This window comes from Rhinatrema bivittatum, chromosome 1 (genome assembly GCF_901001135.1).
Source record: "Rhinatrema bivittatum chromosome 1, aRhiBiv1.1, whole genome shotgun sequence".
In the NCBI taxonomy this organism is placed as follows: Eukaryota; Metazoa; Chordata; class Amphibia; order Gymnophiona; family Rhinatrematidae; genus Rhinatrema; species Rhinatrema bivittatum.
The window spans coordinates 518,108,625-518,128,344 of NC_042615.1; the positions used below are offsets into that span (position 1 = coordinate 518,108,625).

Genomic DNA, 19,720 nt, shown 5'->3' on the forward strand with positions numbered 1-19,720 from the left:
CCGGAGAGCCAGTGCTTTTTTTAGGATAAGCCATGATGACAGGCTGCACTGGATGAATCTGAGCCATTGGCAACTGGACTCTGTTTTATACTTTGGGTTGATTCAGATTGTAAAAGGGAAAAATAAAGTTTGAGACTTTTCAGATATTCCTAAAAGAGAGAGAAAATCTCAGTACATTTAGGACTGAATTGTTGAGGTTCAGTTTGCATAAGAATAATCGTGTAACCCAATTGCATGTGTACTTTTGCACAAACTGGGAAGAGACATTCTGCAGGCGGAATTGAGGCAAGTTCCAACTTAAGCATAGGGAAAGCAGAGTTGCTTACCTGTAACAGGTGTTCTCACAAGCCAGCAGGATGTTAGTCCTCACATATGGATGACATCATCAGGATGGAGCCCAATCACGGAACACTTGTCAAAGTTTCTAGAACTTTGACTGGCACCTACTGGGCATGCCCAGCATGGCACTAACCCTGCATCCAGCAGGGGTCCCCCTTCAGTCTCGTGTATAGTAAGAAGTACGTGTGAAAAAATAAAATAACAAATTGCAAGCGAACCCAACTCCGTGGTGTGGCAGGCGGGTTTCGTGAGGACTAACATCCTGCTGTCCTGTGAGAACACCTGTTACAGGTAAGCAACTCTGCTTTCTCACAGGACAAGCAGGATGGTAGTCCTCACATGTGGGTGAGTAGCGAACTGAGGATGCCCGAGCAGTGCACCAAATGCACCCAAAGACGTGCAACAGGCACAACAGGGGTGGATTTGGGTAGGAGGGCATCCTGAAAACCCTGAATGGGTCGTTGGTAGGATGTTGGGTAGTTAAGCTGAGAATAAGTTGCGTAGAACAGACTGGCCAAAGATGGAATCTTGCCTGCCAACCTTATGTAAGCAACAATGGGCTGCGAAGGTAATGGAGAGTGTTCCAGGTCGCAGCCTTACAAATATCAACAAGTGGCACCGAACGAAGGTGTGCCACAGAGGTTGCCATGGCCCTAACAGAGTGTGTTTTCACATGGTCTTGTAGCGGAATGCCTGCTTGCTGGTAGCAAAAGGAGATACAGTCCGCCAACCAGGAAGAAAGGGTCTGTTTTCCCACTGGATTTCCCAATTTGATGTTATCGAAAGAAACAAATAATTGAGTGGACTTTCTGTGGGCTGATGTGCGCTCCAGATAAAAAGCTAGGGCACGTTTGCAGTCCAGGGAATGTAGAGCCTTTTCTCCTCAGTTTGAATGGGGCCTTGGGAAGAAAGTAGGTAAGATGATGGATTCATTAAGATGAAATGCCAACACTACCTTTGGTAAAAACTGAGGGTGTGTACGGAAAACCACTGTATCTTGTAGAAACTTAGTGTAAGGCGGGTAGGTGACTAATGCAATAAACACATCCTGTTTATTGTAAGACATTCTCATGTCATGGTTATTGTTGTAATGTAAACCGACTTGATTGGTAACTCTGTTACCGGAATATCGGTATATAAAAGTGCTAAATAAATAAATAAATAATGCCTGTAATTCACTAACTCTACGAGCAGATGTTATAGCGAGAAGAAAAATTACTTTCCAAGTGAGATAGCGGAGATCACAGGAGTGGAGAGGCTAAGACCACGTTAAGGTCCCAAGCGGGAGCCAGAGGGTGCAATGGACATTTCAGGTGGAGCAACCCTCTCATGAAGCGTGTGACTAAGGGCTGTGTCGAAATAGAGCATCTCCTACTCCATTGTGGAAGGCGGCTACCGCACTGACATGCACTCTTATAGAGGAAGATTTCAGGCCTGATTCTGACAGATGCCAGAGATAGTCCAGAAACTTTGCAGTGGAACAGGTGAAGATGTCTATGGACACGGACGTGCACCAGACCGTAAACCTTTTCCACTTGGAATGATAAGAGCGTCTCGTGGAAGGATTTTGTGAAGCTACCGGGACTCGGGATACCGACTCTGAAAGGTTAAGGGGTTGAAGTATTAACCTTTCAACATCCAGGCTGTCAGCGACAGGGCCTGGAGGTTGGGGTGGCGTAGACACCCATTGTTCTGAGTTATCAGAAGCGTGTCCTTCCCTAGAGCGATGTGCCGGCGAACTGATAGATCCTTGAGGATTGGGAACCAGACTTGGCGTGGCCAGTGAGGGGCCATCAGAATCATTAAGCCCTTGTCTCTTTGTAACTTCACGAGAGTCTTTGATATGAGTGGAAGTGGGGGATACGCATAGAGGAGACCACTGGACCACGAGAGGGCGAAAGCGTCCCTCTGCTGTGAGTGGTGGCTGTGAGTGAGTGAGCCGAAGTTGTCTACTTTGTGGTTGTGGAAGGACGCAAAGAGGTCTATATGTGGATACCCCCAACGTTGGAAGATTGTGTCCGCTACCGCAGGGTTGAGAGACCATTTGTGTGGATGGAAGGTCCGGCTCAAGCTGTCCGCCAGAACATTATCTACGCCCGCCAAGTAGGTCGCTCTCAGGTACATCGAGTGGGAAAGAGCCCACGCCCATATCTGTGCAGCTTCCTGACACAGAAGATAGGAGCCCGTTCCCCCTTGCTTGTTGATGTACCACATCATACCTGGTTGTCAGTTTGAATCAGGATGGTCTTGTTTGAGAGGCAATCCTGAAAGACTTTGAGGACATATCTGATCGCTTGAACTTCCAAGAAATTTACCTGATGTTTGGCTTCCTCTGGAGACCAGGGACCCTGAGTCTGTAGGTCATTGACATGAGCAACACAACCTAGATTGGAGGCATCTGTTAGGACAATTTGAGGCTCTGGGACCTGTAAGGGAAGGCCTTGAAGGAGGTTGGAGAGCTGAACCTACCAGGCCAGCGATAGGCGGAGCTGCTTGGTAACGTGGACAATGCTGGACATTGGCTGGTAAGCCTGAGTCCACTGGGACTTTAGAATCCACTGCATGAATCTCATGGCGAGGCATGTTATTGGAGTGACATGCACAGCGGACGCCATGTGACCCAGCAAAATGAGAAAATGAAGAGCTGTTGAATAATGCCAATTCTGGAGGCATTGTGCGAGGGGTATTAGGGTACGAACTCGATCCTGTGGGAGGAATGCTTTTGCCTGCATGGTGTCCAGGTCGGCTCTATGAAGGATAGTAAGATAGAACTAGGCTGGACTTGGGGTAGTTGATCAGAAACCCGAGAGACAGCAACGTATGGATTGTTAGACGTAAGGAGGCTAATGCATCCCTCTGAGTCGGGGCCCTTATCAGCCAGTCGTCGAGATAAGGGTAGACATGGCCGCCCTGACATCTCAGGTAGGCCGTAACCACTATGAGGCACTTGGTAAAGACTCGAGGAGTGGATGATAGGCTGAACAGCAGTACCTGGTACTGTAAATGCTGGGGGCTGACCAGAAAACGAAGGAATTTGCAATGGGACGGAGTGATCGAGATGTGTGTATACACATCTTGTAGATCTAGAGAGCAAAGACAATCTCCTCTTTGTAGAAGAGGCAGTAGAGAACCCAAGGTTACCATCCTGAACTTTTCCCTCTGAAGATATTTGTTTAAGGCATGCAGGTCCAGTATTGGACGAATGCCGCCTAACTTTTTTGGAATGAGGAAATACCTGGAATAGAACCCCTGCTGAGAAAGGGGCACTGGTTCTATTGCCTGGGATTTCAGGAGGGTTGATACCTCCTCTTCCAGAAGAGAGGAGTGGTTGGATAAAGCCTACGTCAGCCGAGGTGGGGAGTCTGCTGGTACCGATAGGAAGTTAAGGTGGTAGCCCTGGGTCAATACAGCAAGTACCCACTGGTCTGAAGTGATTGTGTGCCATATGTTGGTAAAATGGCACAGTCGACCGCCGACTGGTATGGATGGTAGAGGAGGTTGGCTTATGCTCTCCAGCGAGGAGTCAAAATCCAGCAGCTGGGCTCGGCTGAGGGGCGGGCTGGGTCTTCTGGGGTCGGGCTTGCCTGGGCTGACCCTTCTGGTAGGGCCTGGAAGGACGACCTCGAGTGGCAGAAGGATAATATCTCCATGGCTTGAAAGACTGTCGCTTAGAGTCCCTTCAGAATGTCCTCTTAGAAGTGGACGGGAAATCATAAGGTACTGAGGAAAGCTGGCGCAGTGTTTCATGGTGGTACTTTAGCTGTGCCACTGTTTCCTGGATTTTATCTCCGAAGAGATTATCTCCAGCACAGGGTAGGTCTGCTAACCGGTCCTGCACCTCTGGTCTGAGGACTTCAGCCAGGCCCACCTTCTTGCACTAATCCCCACTGCAGACACTCTGGAGGGAGTGTCAAAAATATCATAGGCAGCGCGGACCTCATGCTTGCCAGCATCTAGGCCTTTCTGAGCCAGAGCGTTAAGTGGATCCTGGAATTGTTCTGGTAAAGATTCAGAGAAATCTAGGATCTTCTTGAACAGGTCTCTGTTATACTGGGTCATGTATAACTGGTAGGAAGCAATGAGAGAAATAAGCATTGAGCCATGGAAGACACGCCTGCCAAAAGCATCCAGGAACCTCTTTTCCTTCCCTGGGGGTATGGAGGAATGAGGTTTAGAGCATCGTGCCTTCTTCTGGGCTGACTTTACAACCACAGAATGGTGATCCAACTGTGTTCTTTGAAACCCAGGGGCTGTCTGGACAAGATAGGTGGCATCTGTCTTTCAGTTGACAGGTGGTACCGAGCCTGGGTGCGCCCAATTCCTTTTCAGCAGATCAATTAGGATTTCATGAATAGGAATAGACATGATTTCCTTTGGGGCATCAAGAAACTGGAATACTTCCTGCATCTCATGCCTTGAATCCTCTTCCGTCCGGAGCTGAAATGGAATTGTCTCAGACATTTCTTTAATAAAATTAATAAAAGGACAGGTCCTCTGGAGGAGAACATCTTCTCTTCTCAGGTGGAGATGGCTCTGAAGGTAAGTAATCAGTATCCTGGGAAGAATCATCGGTCCAAGGATCGTAAGGTTGATCACCAGCTCCGATAGGATCTCCAGAGGGGAGTAATGGTGCTATTCCCAATGGACCAGGCCTAGGCATCGATGAAGGCACCGAAAGCATTGATGGCGGCACCGATGGAGGCACAGGTACTGATAGAACTGGCGACATCAATGGATGAGTCGGTGGCAAGATCCCAGAAGGCGGTATGGATATTGGTGTTTCTTTGTCCTCCGATGATAGTTATTGGCGTGGAAGGCTGTGGACATACCGGTGTCCTCTGTTCCAGCGGCGGAAGAGCACCGATCAACGTATCCAGCCTGCCGAGCAGCGGTGCGAGTGCCGTGGGAATCGGGTCGGTGACTAGGGCTGGCATCGGTATCAGTACCGATGGAGGTTGAAAGCCCTGCAGTGCCTTACCAATGGCCTCTTGGATCATCTGATCCAATTCCTCGTGGAAGCCTGGGGAGTAGAACCCCGGCTCCAGAGTAGGAGGCAACACTGGAGTAGCCGGAGGGTCCACCGGTGAAAGTGAAATTGTGGTTCCCGGCACCAATGAAGGTGGGAACGCCTCTGTGATCCAGCCGCAGAGGAGGATGGGGCCTTCTCAGGACGGGGTTTCTTTATCGGTGGCTCTATCGATGCGGAGGGCTTGCCTGGATCAGCGGACTGAGCCTTCCGATGATGGTGTCGACACTTTTCACGATGTTCTCCTCAGTCCTTCTCCTGAGGCGATGAGGAAGAGGTCAACACCTTTGGAATAGTCGATGCCGGTCGGACAGCACCAGTGTCCCGCTACTGGCGAGAGGTCGATGGCACCGGCTCAGATGAAGTTGAAGTGGTCAATGGAGTCGGGGGGTTTTGACTGAAAAAGAAACTCCATTTTTTCTGAGCGGGCCTTTCAGCCCTTCGGTGTCATTTGGGCACATTTGTTGCAAGTTAGCATGTCATGGTCGGACCCCAAACACAATACACAAACCCTATGTAGGTCTCTGATGGACATTGTCCGAGGACAATCGGGGTACCGAAGAAAACCTGACACCATGGCGTCAACAAAAATTTATCTGCGGTGCGGTCGATGGCTGGTAGGCCCCGAAGGGAAAACTGAACGGGAATTGACCGCAACAAGGGTAAAACCTTACCTTTTGACCGCGGAGTACTGTTATTGATAGGGGGACCCCTATGGGGTAGAAATTTTTGAAAAGTTCCATGAGGAAAATTCCTGTAAGGAATCTCTAGAGAGCTCCTTAACCCGCATGGCTACTGCTGCGCGGAAAAAAAGAGACTGAAGGGGGACCCCTGCTGGATGCAAGTTTAGTGCCATGCTTGGCATGTCCAGTAGGTGTCAGTCAAAGTTCTAGAAACTTTGACAAAAGTGTTCCATGATTGGGCTCCATCCTGATGATGTCACCCATATGTGAGGACTAACATCCTGCTGTCCTGTGAGAACATAACTTTCAGATAAATGTGTGCAGCGGCTTATATATACACATGTGGCCACGGGCAGATCTACACAAGTATTTTATAATACGCAGGAAAAATATGTGTGTTTTATAAAAATTGGTGTATCACTTCCCTGCAATATACGCACATATGTAGGCTTATGTTTGAATACATGCAGTGCATTGAAACCAATATATCAATGTATTGAACGCGCATATATTTCCTACCAATTTAAAAAATATATGTGCATACATTTTACGCACGAAAGCAAAGTAGGACTTACTTGCGCAAGTTGACCAATTTTAAAACATGCATGTGCAAATGAAATTAACCAGTTTTCCAATTAGTCCACCAGTTCGCCCACTCCTTCTCCATCAAGACCTTCCTGCTTCTTCAGTCTCCCACCCAGTCAATGCTATACAATAAATCTGTTTAATATCACTTATGCTAGATAAGGGTGATTTTTCAATAACTTTGTGCATAAAAATTTGCATATACACGTGGAAAAAAGGGGTGGTTTTGGAACGGCACCATCACTTGCATACACAAGTTGCTATTTTAAAAGACAGTTGTATGCGTACACTTGCCAACGTACTCGTGAATTTTTACACCTGCTAATTATTGTTTAGTACTGACTGTGTGGGAGGTCTGGGTGAACTGGGGTGAGTTCAGGCTGTAGAGCCAGGGTGATCTACAAGGCTGGGAGAAGGACTGGGTGAATTGGACTAATTGGTAAACTGGTTAATTGAATTTACATGCACATGTTTTAAATTTGACTGATTTACATGCACAAGTCCTACTTTACTTTTGCACATAAGTTGTATGCATGTATATTTTTTAAATAGGTAGAAAAAGTACATGTATTCAATGCTTTGCATATATTCGTACATAAATATAGATACGCGTGTATGTTGTGGGGTAAAAATACTTGTATTTTATAACATGCACATGTGGTACGCATGGATTATAAAAAACTATGGTAAAACTTATGCATGGCCATATACACGCATGTATGCCATTTCACAAGGTTCTTTGAAAGTTATACTCCCTATTAGCTATAAAAGTACGTTAGTAAGTTGGCAAATGTACGTGCATAGGTGTCTCTTAAAATAGCAACTTCTGGGCGAAAATGTTGGCCCTGTCCAGGAATACCCCTAGACTGCCTTTTTTTTTTTAATTTTTAATTTATTCATTATTAACAACTTAGACAGGAATCATCCAATCTAGAATGGGTCATTTAACAAATTGTTTGAAGTTACGTGGTAGGGGACCCAGGTGCGCAGTTATGTGCATAAGTATTTTCATGCTGGTTTCCTTCATAAATCCAGGAATGGCTTGCCCCGCTCAGATCATGTCCATGCCCCTTTTTTGGTAAAAAAAACCATTTGTGCGCGTACTAGGAGATATGGGTGCCAGCCCGACTTCTGCGCGTTATGTCATGGCTTTGGCACGCGCTCTCTGAAAAGTAAATGTAAAATTGTGTGGGTTAGTTTGTGGCCATATTCAGCCACTTATGCATGAATTTTCAAAGCAAACTTATTTGGGGTAGTTTTCGCGTAAAGGTTATGTTCAGACCTTACCCCACTGCACATAATTATAAAATTACTCTCCATAGATGCACCCCTTTTAACTCCTGATGAGAGTAGCCCCTCCAATATAATTGTTGTGCCACATGCTAACTTTTGCCCATTCACACTCTGTTGAATGGCAATGTTATTTTTAATACAACTTATTGAAATATACTGCTAAATACCTAGACTAAACCTCCAGATACATCATAGAATACTTGTATAATGTCTTGGATTGCACACCTTAGTTGTTGGCGATTGTAAAACACACTTGAAGATCCTACCTAAACTTGTAAGATTTATTCAGCATCTGCTTAAATTATGTAAGAATTCCTGTTTTTGAGAATTTTCTTGGACAAAGGAGGAACTGGCTTAAGTTTTCATGGGAGAATTATGACACTCCTGTGGCAGCTCTGCCCTGCTGCCATCACTACCACCACCTGTCCCTCACCAGCTGAACCACTGTGGCTGTCAGACACAGTAAGGGGGGCATCTTTTGTTTTTGTGGCCATGGTATACAGAACCTCGTGCCCGATCAAAGAGCCTATTGTCTGTAATCTAGTGTGAAGACCTAGTTGTCAAGTGTGGGTGCTGCGTACATTTAGTATGACTATATAACAGTTTATGATAGACAGTTTCTTAATCCATCACTATGTGCTATTATTAATCCCATACAGGCCGATTCAGTACGGTGCGCTGAGGCCGAGCGCACCATTAGCCCTTACCGTATAAGGGGTAATAATAGCGCATGGAAAACGCGCGTCCAACCCCCCCAAAACTAATAGAGGATCTCTGAGGGCGTTGAGGGATAATAAAGCTAAATGAGTTGGGTGGATGGACAGACTAGATAGGCCGTATGTTCATTTTATGCTGTCATGCTTCTGCTACTCACTTCTGCTGTCTGCCACATGGACTGTCAACTATTCCAGTGCCACATAAGGAGGGTTGGGCTTGAGCTGCATGATAATATGAGGTGCAATGCAATAGAGCAGTAAAAGAGGAAATAGAGAATTGCAGAACCCTGTGTATGATGTTTTGTGATAGAACGATATGGAACTACAATTTGCAGAACTGCCAAATTTTGAACAAATATATCATCCATGTCTCTGCACATGAAAGAATCTAGTTGATAATAAGCTTTTAATCTTATGCCTCTAGCAAACATTTCTCCAGATAGCTACTGGCACCTAGGGATGAAAACCTATTTTTTTCTAGGCTGGAAAAATGCTGGCTGCAGAGCTGCCTATAAAACAGCATCACCAGGGTCCAGGAAAAGCTGCAGCTGCCACCAGGGGAGCCTGGGGAGAAAGGCAGATGCCAGCAGGGCTCCAGCAAGAAGAGAAATAGCAGCTGCTGCCAGGGCTTGAGCAGAGACTCAACTGCTGCTGCCACCGGCAGGGCACAGAGATGTTGTGGCCTGAGGCTTCCCCCTAGTCCTGGGCCACCTAGAGAAGAAGGGAGGGGAGATTGCTAAGAAGCTGGGAGGGCGGTGGGGGATGGGTGGGAGAGTGCCTGGAAGGAGGGGAAGAAACTGGGAGGTGCATGGAGTACGTGGATGGAGGGAACTGAGAGGATTGGAGAGTATCTGAAAACTTGGAGGAAGGAAGAACTACTCAGAGGGGTGGATAAGAAGCTAGAAGGGACCTGTATAGTGCCTGGAAGGAGAAGGGTGAGAGCAAAAAAAAGAAAGAAGCAAAAGAACCTCCTCCCCAATAAAACCAAAAAATAAAAAACAAATATAAAACGGACAACATAAGAGCATCCCCCCCCCCCCCCGCAAAAACCCCCCAATTAAAATAACCCAAGAATAAAAAAAAAAAAGCAAAAGATCAAGAAAAAATATATTTCCCTGGTTCATGAAAATTTGTGGCTGGTGGCACAAGTTTTATATTTTTCCTCTTCTTGATATTAACAGTTGAAATGTTTTCATGCTTTGGTTATGTGGGGGGCTTACAATGCATTGTGCTAGGACTGATTAGGCATCATTGGCAATAAAAACATTAGGCTCAAATTAAGGAATAAATCAGTAGTGATATCTTACATTTATGCCATGCCCTTTCTTGAATAAAACACTTTTTTTTTTTGTTAATATATAAACTTAATTTGAAGTTATTGCTGCTCAAACATACTGCACTTCATGCTCTTGAGACCCTAAGGGGTTGATTTTAAAAGGAGCGTGCAGCCGTCCATGTGTGCGCAGTTCCTGGCGCATGGACGCACCAATTTTATAACATGCGCGCTGGGAGGGAACGTCCCTACCCCCTACCTAAACTTCCTCCCTCTTCCCCTCTCCTCCCCACCCCCTAAACCTAACCTACCTTTCCCAAAATGCTTTATTTTATTATTTACTGCTCCTCTGGAGCAGCAGTAGTCTCCGGTTTGTTCCCAGTTCGCTCTAATCCCTCCTGGCCGGACCCTTTATAAAATGCGCGCAGCGCACGCAGGGCCCGGCCACGTGTGTAACTGCCAGTATTTCGCGCCTGGCTCTTTGAAAATTAGGCCTTAAGGACTGAGACCTACTGCCCTGTCACCTTAGGCCATTCAGCTTCAAGAAAGCAGCAGCTGTTTCCCTAAACATCTTTAGGGAGAACAGCTGTTCTGCAGAAGTTGCAGGCCTGAAAATTTGCACTTTTCTTGGGGTGGGATCTGCCAGGTCTTGTCAGAGGCGCAAAGCACAGGCTAGGATGTACCCCAGCAAGGGCACCCTTAACCCTATGCCATTTGTTCTACAATTCCTTCTCGCCCCCCACCAAGCCCCAACCTCATGTGAAGGGCGATTTTCAAAGGCGTCTACCTAGATTAAATTCACTTTAGCCTGGTTCAAAAGAGAGGCGTTCTTTTTTTTTTGGGGGGGGGGGGGGATGAGGAGAGGGCAGGGTAAGGGAAGGCCACACCTAGATGGGAGTTTCAGATTTATCGTCGACTTTCTGCCTGGAAGTTTTACCTGCATGGAAAACGGGTGCAAGGTCTGTGGGTGCTTTTGACACCCGCGGCCCTTGTGGGCAATTTTCAAAGGGAATGTGGCTGGGAACTATCACGGCCCTGTACTTTGCAGCTGGGCGGGAGAAGCGCGCCCCCCCCCCCCCCCCCTCTCCCATAACGTTCAGGCATTTTGTACGTTAGGCTTGGTAATTCTACTGCAACCGCTTGTCATTCTCTTCAGTGAATTCCTGTTCTAAATCAGTTAACGTTAGCAGGGCGCGCGGTTGAAGGGTCCCGGCTCGTGCCTTGCATCTCGGCACGGGCCAGGTGCATGAAGTCTTTTAATGCACAAGCTAGCCTGAGTGTTCCCTTGTAGAAATAAGCTGTCGTGCAGGCTACTGGAGGTTTGTGTGAGGAGTAAATGCACGCTAAAGAGAGAGTACATTGTATGCAAGAATGCAGGTAAACAAGTTTGTTCTGTTTTTTTGTTTGTTTGTCAGTGCGTGAAGGGGGGGCGGTCTCTGCTCAGCGTGCTCCTCCCCATGGGAGCACAGGAAAGTGTTCGCGTCAGTCTGAGAACCGGGACCACGTTAACTTCCAATTTAGGGCATTTAGCTAATTGTTTTAGTTTTGCAAAAATAATGAGGTAACCAACAGTATGCTCCTCCCTGGCTGGAAACTATAGCGTTCCAGCATTTGCAGGGCTTTTTGCTTTGAATTAACTTGTTTTGTGCTTAGCTCTGGCTCTATGCTGCTGGATCAAAAGTTTCAGCCTCGCTCAGAAAATAAATGTATTTTTAAAAATTTTAACAAATATATAAATCAAGAATCATTGACATTAGAACCAAACTAGAAGATCATATTTATAACACTTGTAACATAGGAAGGAAAAAACTAAAGATATAAAATATCCATATGATTGTCAGTCTGTAGTCCACAAAATAGGGGAGATAAAAGAAAAAGAAATCCAACCTAACTAAATCAGGGCATCATACCACAGCCACCCTATGGGTTAGTAATCCTGTTCTGGAGAAAATCCTCAAGTGGCTTTCGGTCATAAAAATGTATTTTGCATTCCTTAATTTGACATGACATTTGCATGGATAAAGAAAACTGGCTCCCAGTGCAATCACAATTCTGCTTTTTCTCAAGAAAAGACTTTCCACTTGCTGAGCTGCTTTTCCTACATCAGAAAACGTAGCTAACATATAACCAAGAAAAGCTTTTATTTAAGTCTAAAGAACAGAATTGTAATAGTCCAATTCCTGTCAGGCTCTAAAGCATAGGTTACTAGCAATGTTGCTCTTAAAGAAATTTCTTCCTGAGATTTTTGTAAAAAAGCAGGTAAACCCATGGGATCAGACAATAGCTCAGATCTAACAGAAGAACTTGCAGCTGGTTTCACATGTCCCCTAATTGGAAGATAGATAAGCTTTTGTGATAGGCAGAATAGCATCAGAAGCAATAAATAAATCAATATAAAACTTCCTTAATGTAGCATAACTGAGATTAACAAAGATTTTTGGAAAATTCAAAAAGTGTAGATTTAACCTCCTTGAGTAGTTTTCAATATTTTCCAAAATCTCATTATCTCTATTTAAAGTTAATGATAAATTCTGTAAAGTGGTAAATTGAGAATGCAAACCATCTTCCTTCCAAAAAGGGGCAATGTTAAACAAGTCTTTGATCTGGGCAGGTGTAGAAATTGGGAAAGTATTGTTATATGTTAATTTACGCATAGGTATGGTAACTTTAAAATGGGTGCATGGAAGCAAACATATGCTGAAATTGTAAATCACTGTAATACTAGACCCAATATCTTATAACATGTAACTGAATGCATTAAATAAAGACCTGTTATATTTGGATGTGAATTGAGTGTACCTTCATACGATGCGAACTTTGTGGGTTCTGCTATCGTGTCTGTGAGCCTTGTGCTGGCTTCTAAATCATTAGGTACCTCAATGTTGGTTGTTAATTTGTGTTAATGTCCACAGGTTTGCGTACTCTTCAAAATGATTTTTATAACTTTGAATGTTATGACGCTTGGCCTTAGCTGCCACTTATCTTGTGCTTGCTCGGGTTGTCAGTCTTGTGCCGCCTCAAGAGAGACTGCAAGGACACTGTGGAAATTTGCTAAGGCGGCTGTGTAAGTTTCTGTGGACTTCGACGTTAGTGGTGCTGTCAATTGAGCTCCGGGTATTTTGGATGGCTGCTCTGAACGCGGGAAATTGTAAATCATGCATGCATTCACGCACGTATGATTTAAAATATGCTTACGACTCATAAGCATGCTCCTAATTTTTAGCAGTTACTCGAGCAAACATACTTTGCATATCTTTCTTAGGACTTTGTCCGGTTTAACGTGCGCAGGGAAGTGGACTTAAAAAGGCCATTCCCAGTTTTACCAATTGGTCCACCAGTTTGCCCAGCCTACATCGGTGTCATCCAGATACCTCTGCTTCTTCATCCTGTTCTCCCCCAGTTGACCCCTGACCCCATACCCTAGCAGGTGAAGCCTAAACAGTGACTTCTGCAGAGTTTCACCTCATCAGAAGCAGTAGTAAACATACTCTGCTAACAGTCTGCCACATGCTGTGGTTGCCAGATTTAAAATACAGATTTATGTGCATAACTGTTGACCCCCACCCTGAAATGCCCACGTCCCATCCCCAACTCCTCCCCTTTTCATCCTTTTTTTTTCTTACGTACATGTATATATGTGCATAATTTCCTGCTTTTAAAATGCGCATTGCTCACAAGCGGCCCAGATATTTGCATATACTTGCATATTTTTCCTTAATTCGGGAAAAACGAATGCACATAGACATGGCTTAATGGGACACAGCCAGCATGGATTTATCCAAGGGAATTCCTGCCTCACAAATCTACTTTTTTTTTTTTTTTTTGCAGGGGTGAAAAAACATGTGGACAAAAGTAAACTGGTAGATATGGTGTATTTGGATTTTCAGAAGGCGTTCGATAAAGTCTGGAATGAGAGGCTTCTAAAAAAAACTAAAAAGTCATGGGATAGGAAGCTATTTCCTTTTGTGGATTGCAAACTGGTTAGAAGAGAGGAAACAGAGTAGGATTAAATGGTCTGTTTTCACAGTGGAGTGCCTCAGGGATCTATATTTGGACGGATGCTTTTTAATATAGTTATCAGTGATGATCTAGAAAGGGGTACAACGAGTGAGGTGATCAAATTTGCAGATGACACAAAATTATGCAGAGTAGTTAAATCTCAAGCAGATTGTGATAAATTGCAGGAGGACCTTGTGAGACTGGAAGATTGGGTTTCCAAATGGCAGATAAAATTAAACGTGGACAAGTGCAAAGTGATGCATATAGAGAAAAATAACCCTTGCTGTAGTTACGCAATGTTAGGTTCTGTCTCAGGAGCTACCACCCAGGAAAGAGATCTAGGCATCATAGAGGATAATACATTGAAATTGTTGGCTCAGTGTGCTTTGGTGATCAAAAAGCAAACAGAATATTAGGAATCATTAAGAATGAAATGGCAAATAAAACGGAGGATGTCATCATGCCTCTGTATCACCCTGTGGTGAGACTGCATCTTGAATAGTGTGTGCAGTTCTGGTCGCCGCATCTCAAAAAAGATATAGTTGCACCGGACTAAGTGCAGAGAAGGGTGACCAAAATAAGTGGCATGGAACGGCTGCCCTGTGAGGTAAGGCTAAGGAAGTTAGGGCTGTTCAGTTTGAAGAAGAGACGACTGAGGGGGGATATGGTAAGAGGTCTACAAAATCATGAAAGGACTTGAACAGGTTAATATAAATCGGTTATTTACTTTTTCAGATAATAGAAGGACCAGGGGACACTCTATGAAGTTAGCAAGTAGCTCATTTAAAACGAATTGAAGAAAATTCTGTTTCATTCAGCGCATGGTTAAGCTCTGGAATTCATTGCCAGAGGATGTGGTTACAGCAGTTAGTGTAACTGGGTTTAAAAAAAGGTTTGGATAAGTCATAATGCCTCTGTATCGCTCCATGGTGAGACCACACCTTGAATACTTTGTACAATTCTGGTCGCATCTCAAAAAAGATATAGTTGCGATGGAGAAGGTACAGAGATGGGGAACCAAAATGATAAAGGGGATGGAACAGCTCCCCTATGAGGAAAGGCTGAAGAGGTTAGGGCTGTTCAGCTTGGAGAAGAGACGGCTGAGTGGGGGATATGATAGAGGTCTTTAGATCATGAGAGGTCTTGAACGAATAGATGTGAATCGGTTATTTACACTTTCAGATAATAGGAGGACTAGGGGACATTCCATGAAGTTAGCAAGTAGCACATTTAAGATTAATCGGAGAAAATTCTTTTTCACTCAACGCACAATTAAGCTCTGGAATTTGTTGCCAGAGGATGTGGTTAGTACAGTTAGTGTAGCTGGGTTCAAAAAAGGTTTGGATAAGTTCTTGGAGAGAAGTCCATTAACTGCTATTAATCAAGTTTACTTAGGGAATAGCCACTGCTATTAATTGCATCAGTAGCATGGGATCTTCTTGGTGTTTTGGGTAATTGCCATGTTCTTGTGACCTGGGTTGGTCTCTGTTGGAAACAGGATGCCTAGGTCTGACCAGCATGGCGATTTCTTATGTTCTTATGTTCCTATGTACTGCAGGTCAAGGACAACGTTGGCTATGACACGCTTGGCCACTGTTTTTTCTTGGAGGATGGCATTGAGCAGAGGAACACGCTGTTCCACAACCTGGGGCTGGTCACCAAGCCAGGCACTCTTCTTCCCACGGACCGAAACAGCACCATGTGCACTGCTATCAGGGACAAAGTGCACGGGAGCTACATACCAGTGCCTGCCACAGACTGCATGTGAGTATGCACCAAGCCAAAGCGAGCTAGCTAGCTGGCTGCAGCAGCTGATGGTAGGGGCGATTGCTTGCAAGAAAGGCTTTCACTCCAGGCTAGCAGCTCAGAGTACTATACCCATTCTGAAAAATATTAAATTCATATTCTCTATTTGTGGTGCAGCCATATTGGAAAACTGGGGACTCGGTAAGTTGTGACGATAACCTTTTATTGAACCAACAAAAAGGATGTCTTTTAACATCCCCATAGGTTCTTTCTTCAGGTGTGATTTGTAAGATCTCCAAAGTTCCCACACTACATCTTTGTTGTTCCCATAAAAGATGTCACGCCCATGAAGACTTCCAGCTCACTGTGGCTAATCCATTTCCATGTACATCTAAGCTGGTTTTAACTGGAGCATTTGAAAGCACCACACTAAACATTGTCTTGTTTCTTGTTCTCATGTTGGAATTTAAATATTTGGAATATTAATCCACAGTGTAGGGTCTGTAACTCGCTCTCTGAAGATTGATTAAGACCAGAATAGAAACAGAGAAAGAAGACTGAAAAAGGCCATGGAGCCCATCCAGTTTATTTTCCCAGCCTCCTTCCATACCATACATTCTGCCTGATCTCTAGCTTTAACCTAGCTCTCCTACTGCCGAAGATCCTCTGTGCCTGTCCCACGCCATTTTTGACTTCTGCTTCTGTATTTCCATGCATCCTCTACTATGAATTTCCCTTCATCTTCCAGCCTCCAGTTGCAATCTCCTTATTGTTGAACCTCTTTTCCATAGAACAGGGCTTACCCGATGTAACATTTATTTTTACCCTTGAGTTATTTAAATGTCCGTTATATCTGCCCACTGTTTCCACTCCTCCAAAGTTTACGTATTTAAGTTTTTAAGTTTCAGCTTATGGGAGGTGTAGTGCAGAGACTGCACTTTTTTGATAGTGCTCTTCTGAAGAGTCCCTTGTTGCGAGAGGTGTAGCTTTCATGATTGTGCTTGGTACTGCAGAGAAGGTCTCGCCAATGATATCTAAAAAAATATTACCACCGTATTTTTCCTGGTGCCTCCACCCTTACTCTATGGTTTCTCCTTTGCCTTGTCAGACTTTAGGTCATCGCTAACTATCACCCCAAATCTCTCTGTTATGTGTTGGTTATGAATACTTCTGTTTGCTCTTCCAAACGCATGACTGTGTGGCAGCCAAGAGGTAATGGAACAGACAGCAGTCTTACCCCCAGGCCTCAAGCTTGCTTAAATCCCTCCCTTTTTTCACTCCTCTTGCAGTATTAATATTATTACCAAAGAGAGAAAGTAAAATGTTTGAAGTGAGGAAACTTTTCTATATACTGTGCATGCATTCCTTTCAATACTTAACATGTGGTTTTATAGTAGTAGCTAATTAAAAAACATCTGTAAGGTGCACTGGAGCAGGGTGCTTTATAAAAATCATATGTAACTACTGCTGAAGAAATGAGGGTTTACAGCAACCCACTGCAGCTTTGTGAGAGAGCAGTCACGCTCCAGTCCAGGCTGTGGTTTGGAACTGGCTAGATCTGCGTGCGGCTTGCTCATTACCGAGCCGGCTGCCAGATTGTGAAAGTGTGTTTTTTCATTATTGCCGCTGCATTGTGTTCCAGGGCCGTTTCCACCTTCTGGATTGCCAATCCCAACAATCACCTGATCAGTAACGCAGCAGCAGGCTCACAGGTGAGGCGCGCCACGTCTGCGTTCTTCTGGATAGAAAGCAGTTTAAGGGAAAGAGAGGCGCACCACTTGTTCTCTTTTGCCAGGTCACATTTTTTACTTTTTTTTTTTTTTTTTTAATTCTCACAAGATGATGCTTGATATTGCCCTTTGCTGAGTTCAGTGTGTACAGTAACCCCCTCCCTCCTTGGTTCTGTCCTTCTGTCAGGAGAAGCCCGTTTTTTCTTAGGGTTTTTTTTTTTTGTTTTTTTAGGAATGCTTTCCTTTGTGGTTTGGAGATGTGTGTCACAACGACTGATTTAGAAATAAGCGGTCTTGTGAGAAATTTCCAGTTGCTACATATTTTCACTTGTGCATCCTGCAGGCAGGCTGCACGGACCTCCCCTCTCACAAGCAGTAGCCATCTCTCCGGTGGCTGCTCCGGTCCCAAGCAGCTGAGATTTTCATTTGTGCTTGGGAATGTTCTGAAACCTCAATGGTCTTCTCTCCATATTATGGCCCTGTTTTTGACTTATTGGACCTAACAGATTTTGGAATATGGTGCCGGCCCCTTAATTTCTTACCTTCCTGTTGACGAGGGTAGGAGCAAATCCTCTAGGTCAGACTTATTGGACTTTTTCACGAGAGGGGCCATGCTGCAGTAATTTTTGTACTCGCAGTGGCCACTGAGCAATTTTCAGAAAGATATTAAAGAAAAGAACAAAAATGTGCATCTTTTTGCACATTGCATAATCTTACATTACATTATAAAAACTGTTTTCCAGCCTTGTTTGCTTGACTGCATAATTTATTTTGGCTTTTTTTTTTGGGGGGGGTGGGGGTGGGTGGAAGGAAAGGGATCTGAAATATCAACACAAGGAGAAGATTTCAGGTATGGTGATAGGAGAAGGGAGGAGGACAGAGGATGGGGAAAGGAGAGAGAGAAAGAGGACCAGAGATGGTTAGCTTACATTTAAGCAGGGATGCTGAAGAAGAAATAGCTCTTTCCCATAGTAAAACTTAAATTTGTCCTCTTCCTTCTTGCAGGAAGTGCTTGTTTTGTCACAAGCAGAAGGCATTGTTGTGTTAATGTAAACTAGTTGTGGAAATATATTGAGCTACTTAGCAGATTTAAAGCAGATTCTGATACCTAGCTGTTGTATATCACCCTAAACATGATCCAGAATTGGTGAAGTGCTTGAATTTTTAAGAGAGCGTCTCCACATGTTTTCGAGCAAAATATAGTTTAGCTGTTAAAGTGCAGGGCTATGGGTGTGAGTGATTTGTTTTGTTTTTTAATCTTAAGTTTTAACCCACTGAGATTCTGCTTGGTAGGGGCTGTTCTCCTTTTCCAGGCCACTTGCATTTATTGAGTTGGAAACTAGTTTAATTGTTTTATTTTTATTTTTTTTTTAAAACATGGAACAGAATGGGCTGTGGTTTCACAGTGTTCTTCTCCAACTTCCTCTGGGCCATCAGTACAAAACATTTTGGCTAAATGTGGGCAGGTTGGTTGTACGTGGCAGTCATATCTTCCATCAAATGATCCGTGTGTCTGCGGATGTGAAAATGGGCGTCTACTTTGAAATTCCGATCCTCCCGCCTAGTGCATTTTTGTTGCTCCGCGCCCGGGGTTGCTAAGTTTTAAAATATAATAAATCAGGGCTACGCGGCGGGGTTTGAAGGGTCGGTGCTGATAGGATAAAAGGGAGGCCATATAGCTAGGGGAGATAGGAAGTCCTATCCTTTACCGGAGCAAACTGGGAACGAACTGGGGAAATGGGTATTTGTGGGGGTGAGCACCGATTCTGATGTGGTGGTGTCATGGCTGCCCATAATCAGCATGATCTCCTCTTCCACCGGTTTGCAGGATGCTGGAATTTGGTTCGTATTCCACAAGATGTCTACGGGAGAATCTCACGGCCGGTTCCCGGAAACCAAAGCAGAGCTGACGCCTTTGGGGATCTTCTACAACAACAGAGTTCATTCCAACTTTAAGGTACAGTAACGCTTTTTATCTGCGCCAGGATTGACATCATCTGAAGCCGTGCACAGCCTGCTATTGCTAGGGTCATGAGGGGCAGTGTGTTCACGTTAGTGAGATCGTGTTAACGACTGATGAAACACAAGTCTTCGGTGCATGCGTAGGAATCAATACCATCCCTTCTTATGATAGATGGACAAAGCTCCTTCATTTGAGATCAGGAAACTGATTTTTCTCTTGTTTCCCATCAAGGCGGCTTGCATGCATATAATGAGAAGAAGTGTTAGCAGAATATGTTTATTTATTGTACCCTTTCATAGCATTCCCAGACCAGTATTGGTAGATGTACAGCTTTCAGAGAATTTCCAACATTTAGAAGTCGATTTTA

The 19,720-nt window shown here is 44.5% G+C and overlaps 1 protein-coding gene across 6 annotated transcripts in view; it reads left to right on the top strand.

Moving 5' to 3' along the window:
* CEMIP2 (cell migration inducing hyaluronidase 2) overlaps positions 1-19,720 on the top strand; it is a 217,655-nt gene that overhangs the window by 93,200 nt on the left and 104,735 nt on the right. For 5 of the 6 annotated variants that reach the window (XM_029612545.1, XM_029612563.1, XM_029612537.1 and 2 more), the window contains 3 exons: positions 15,473-15,678; positions 17,303-17,372; positions 19,219-19,347. In XM_029612545.1, the coding sequence (XP_029468405.1) occupies positions 15,473-15,678; positions 17,303-17,372; positions 19,219-19,347 (405 nt within the window). Of the gene's footprint in view, positions 1-11,094; positions 11,293-15,472; positions 15,679-17,302; positions 17,373-19,218; positions 19,348-19,720 lie in introns of those variants that run through there. The other variant, XM_029612582.1, reaches the window with a different exon arrangement.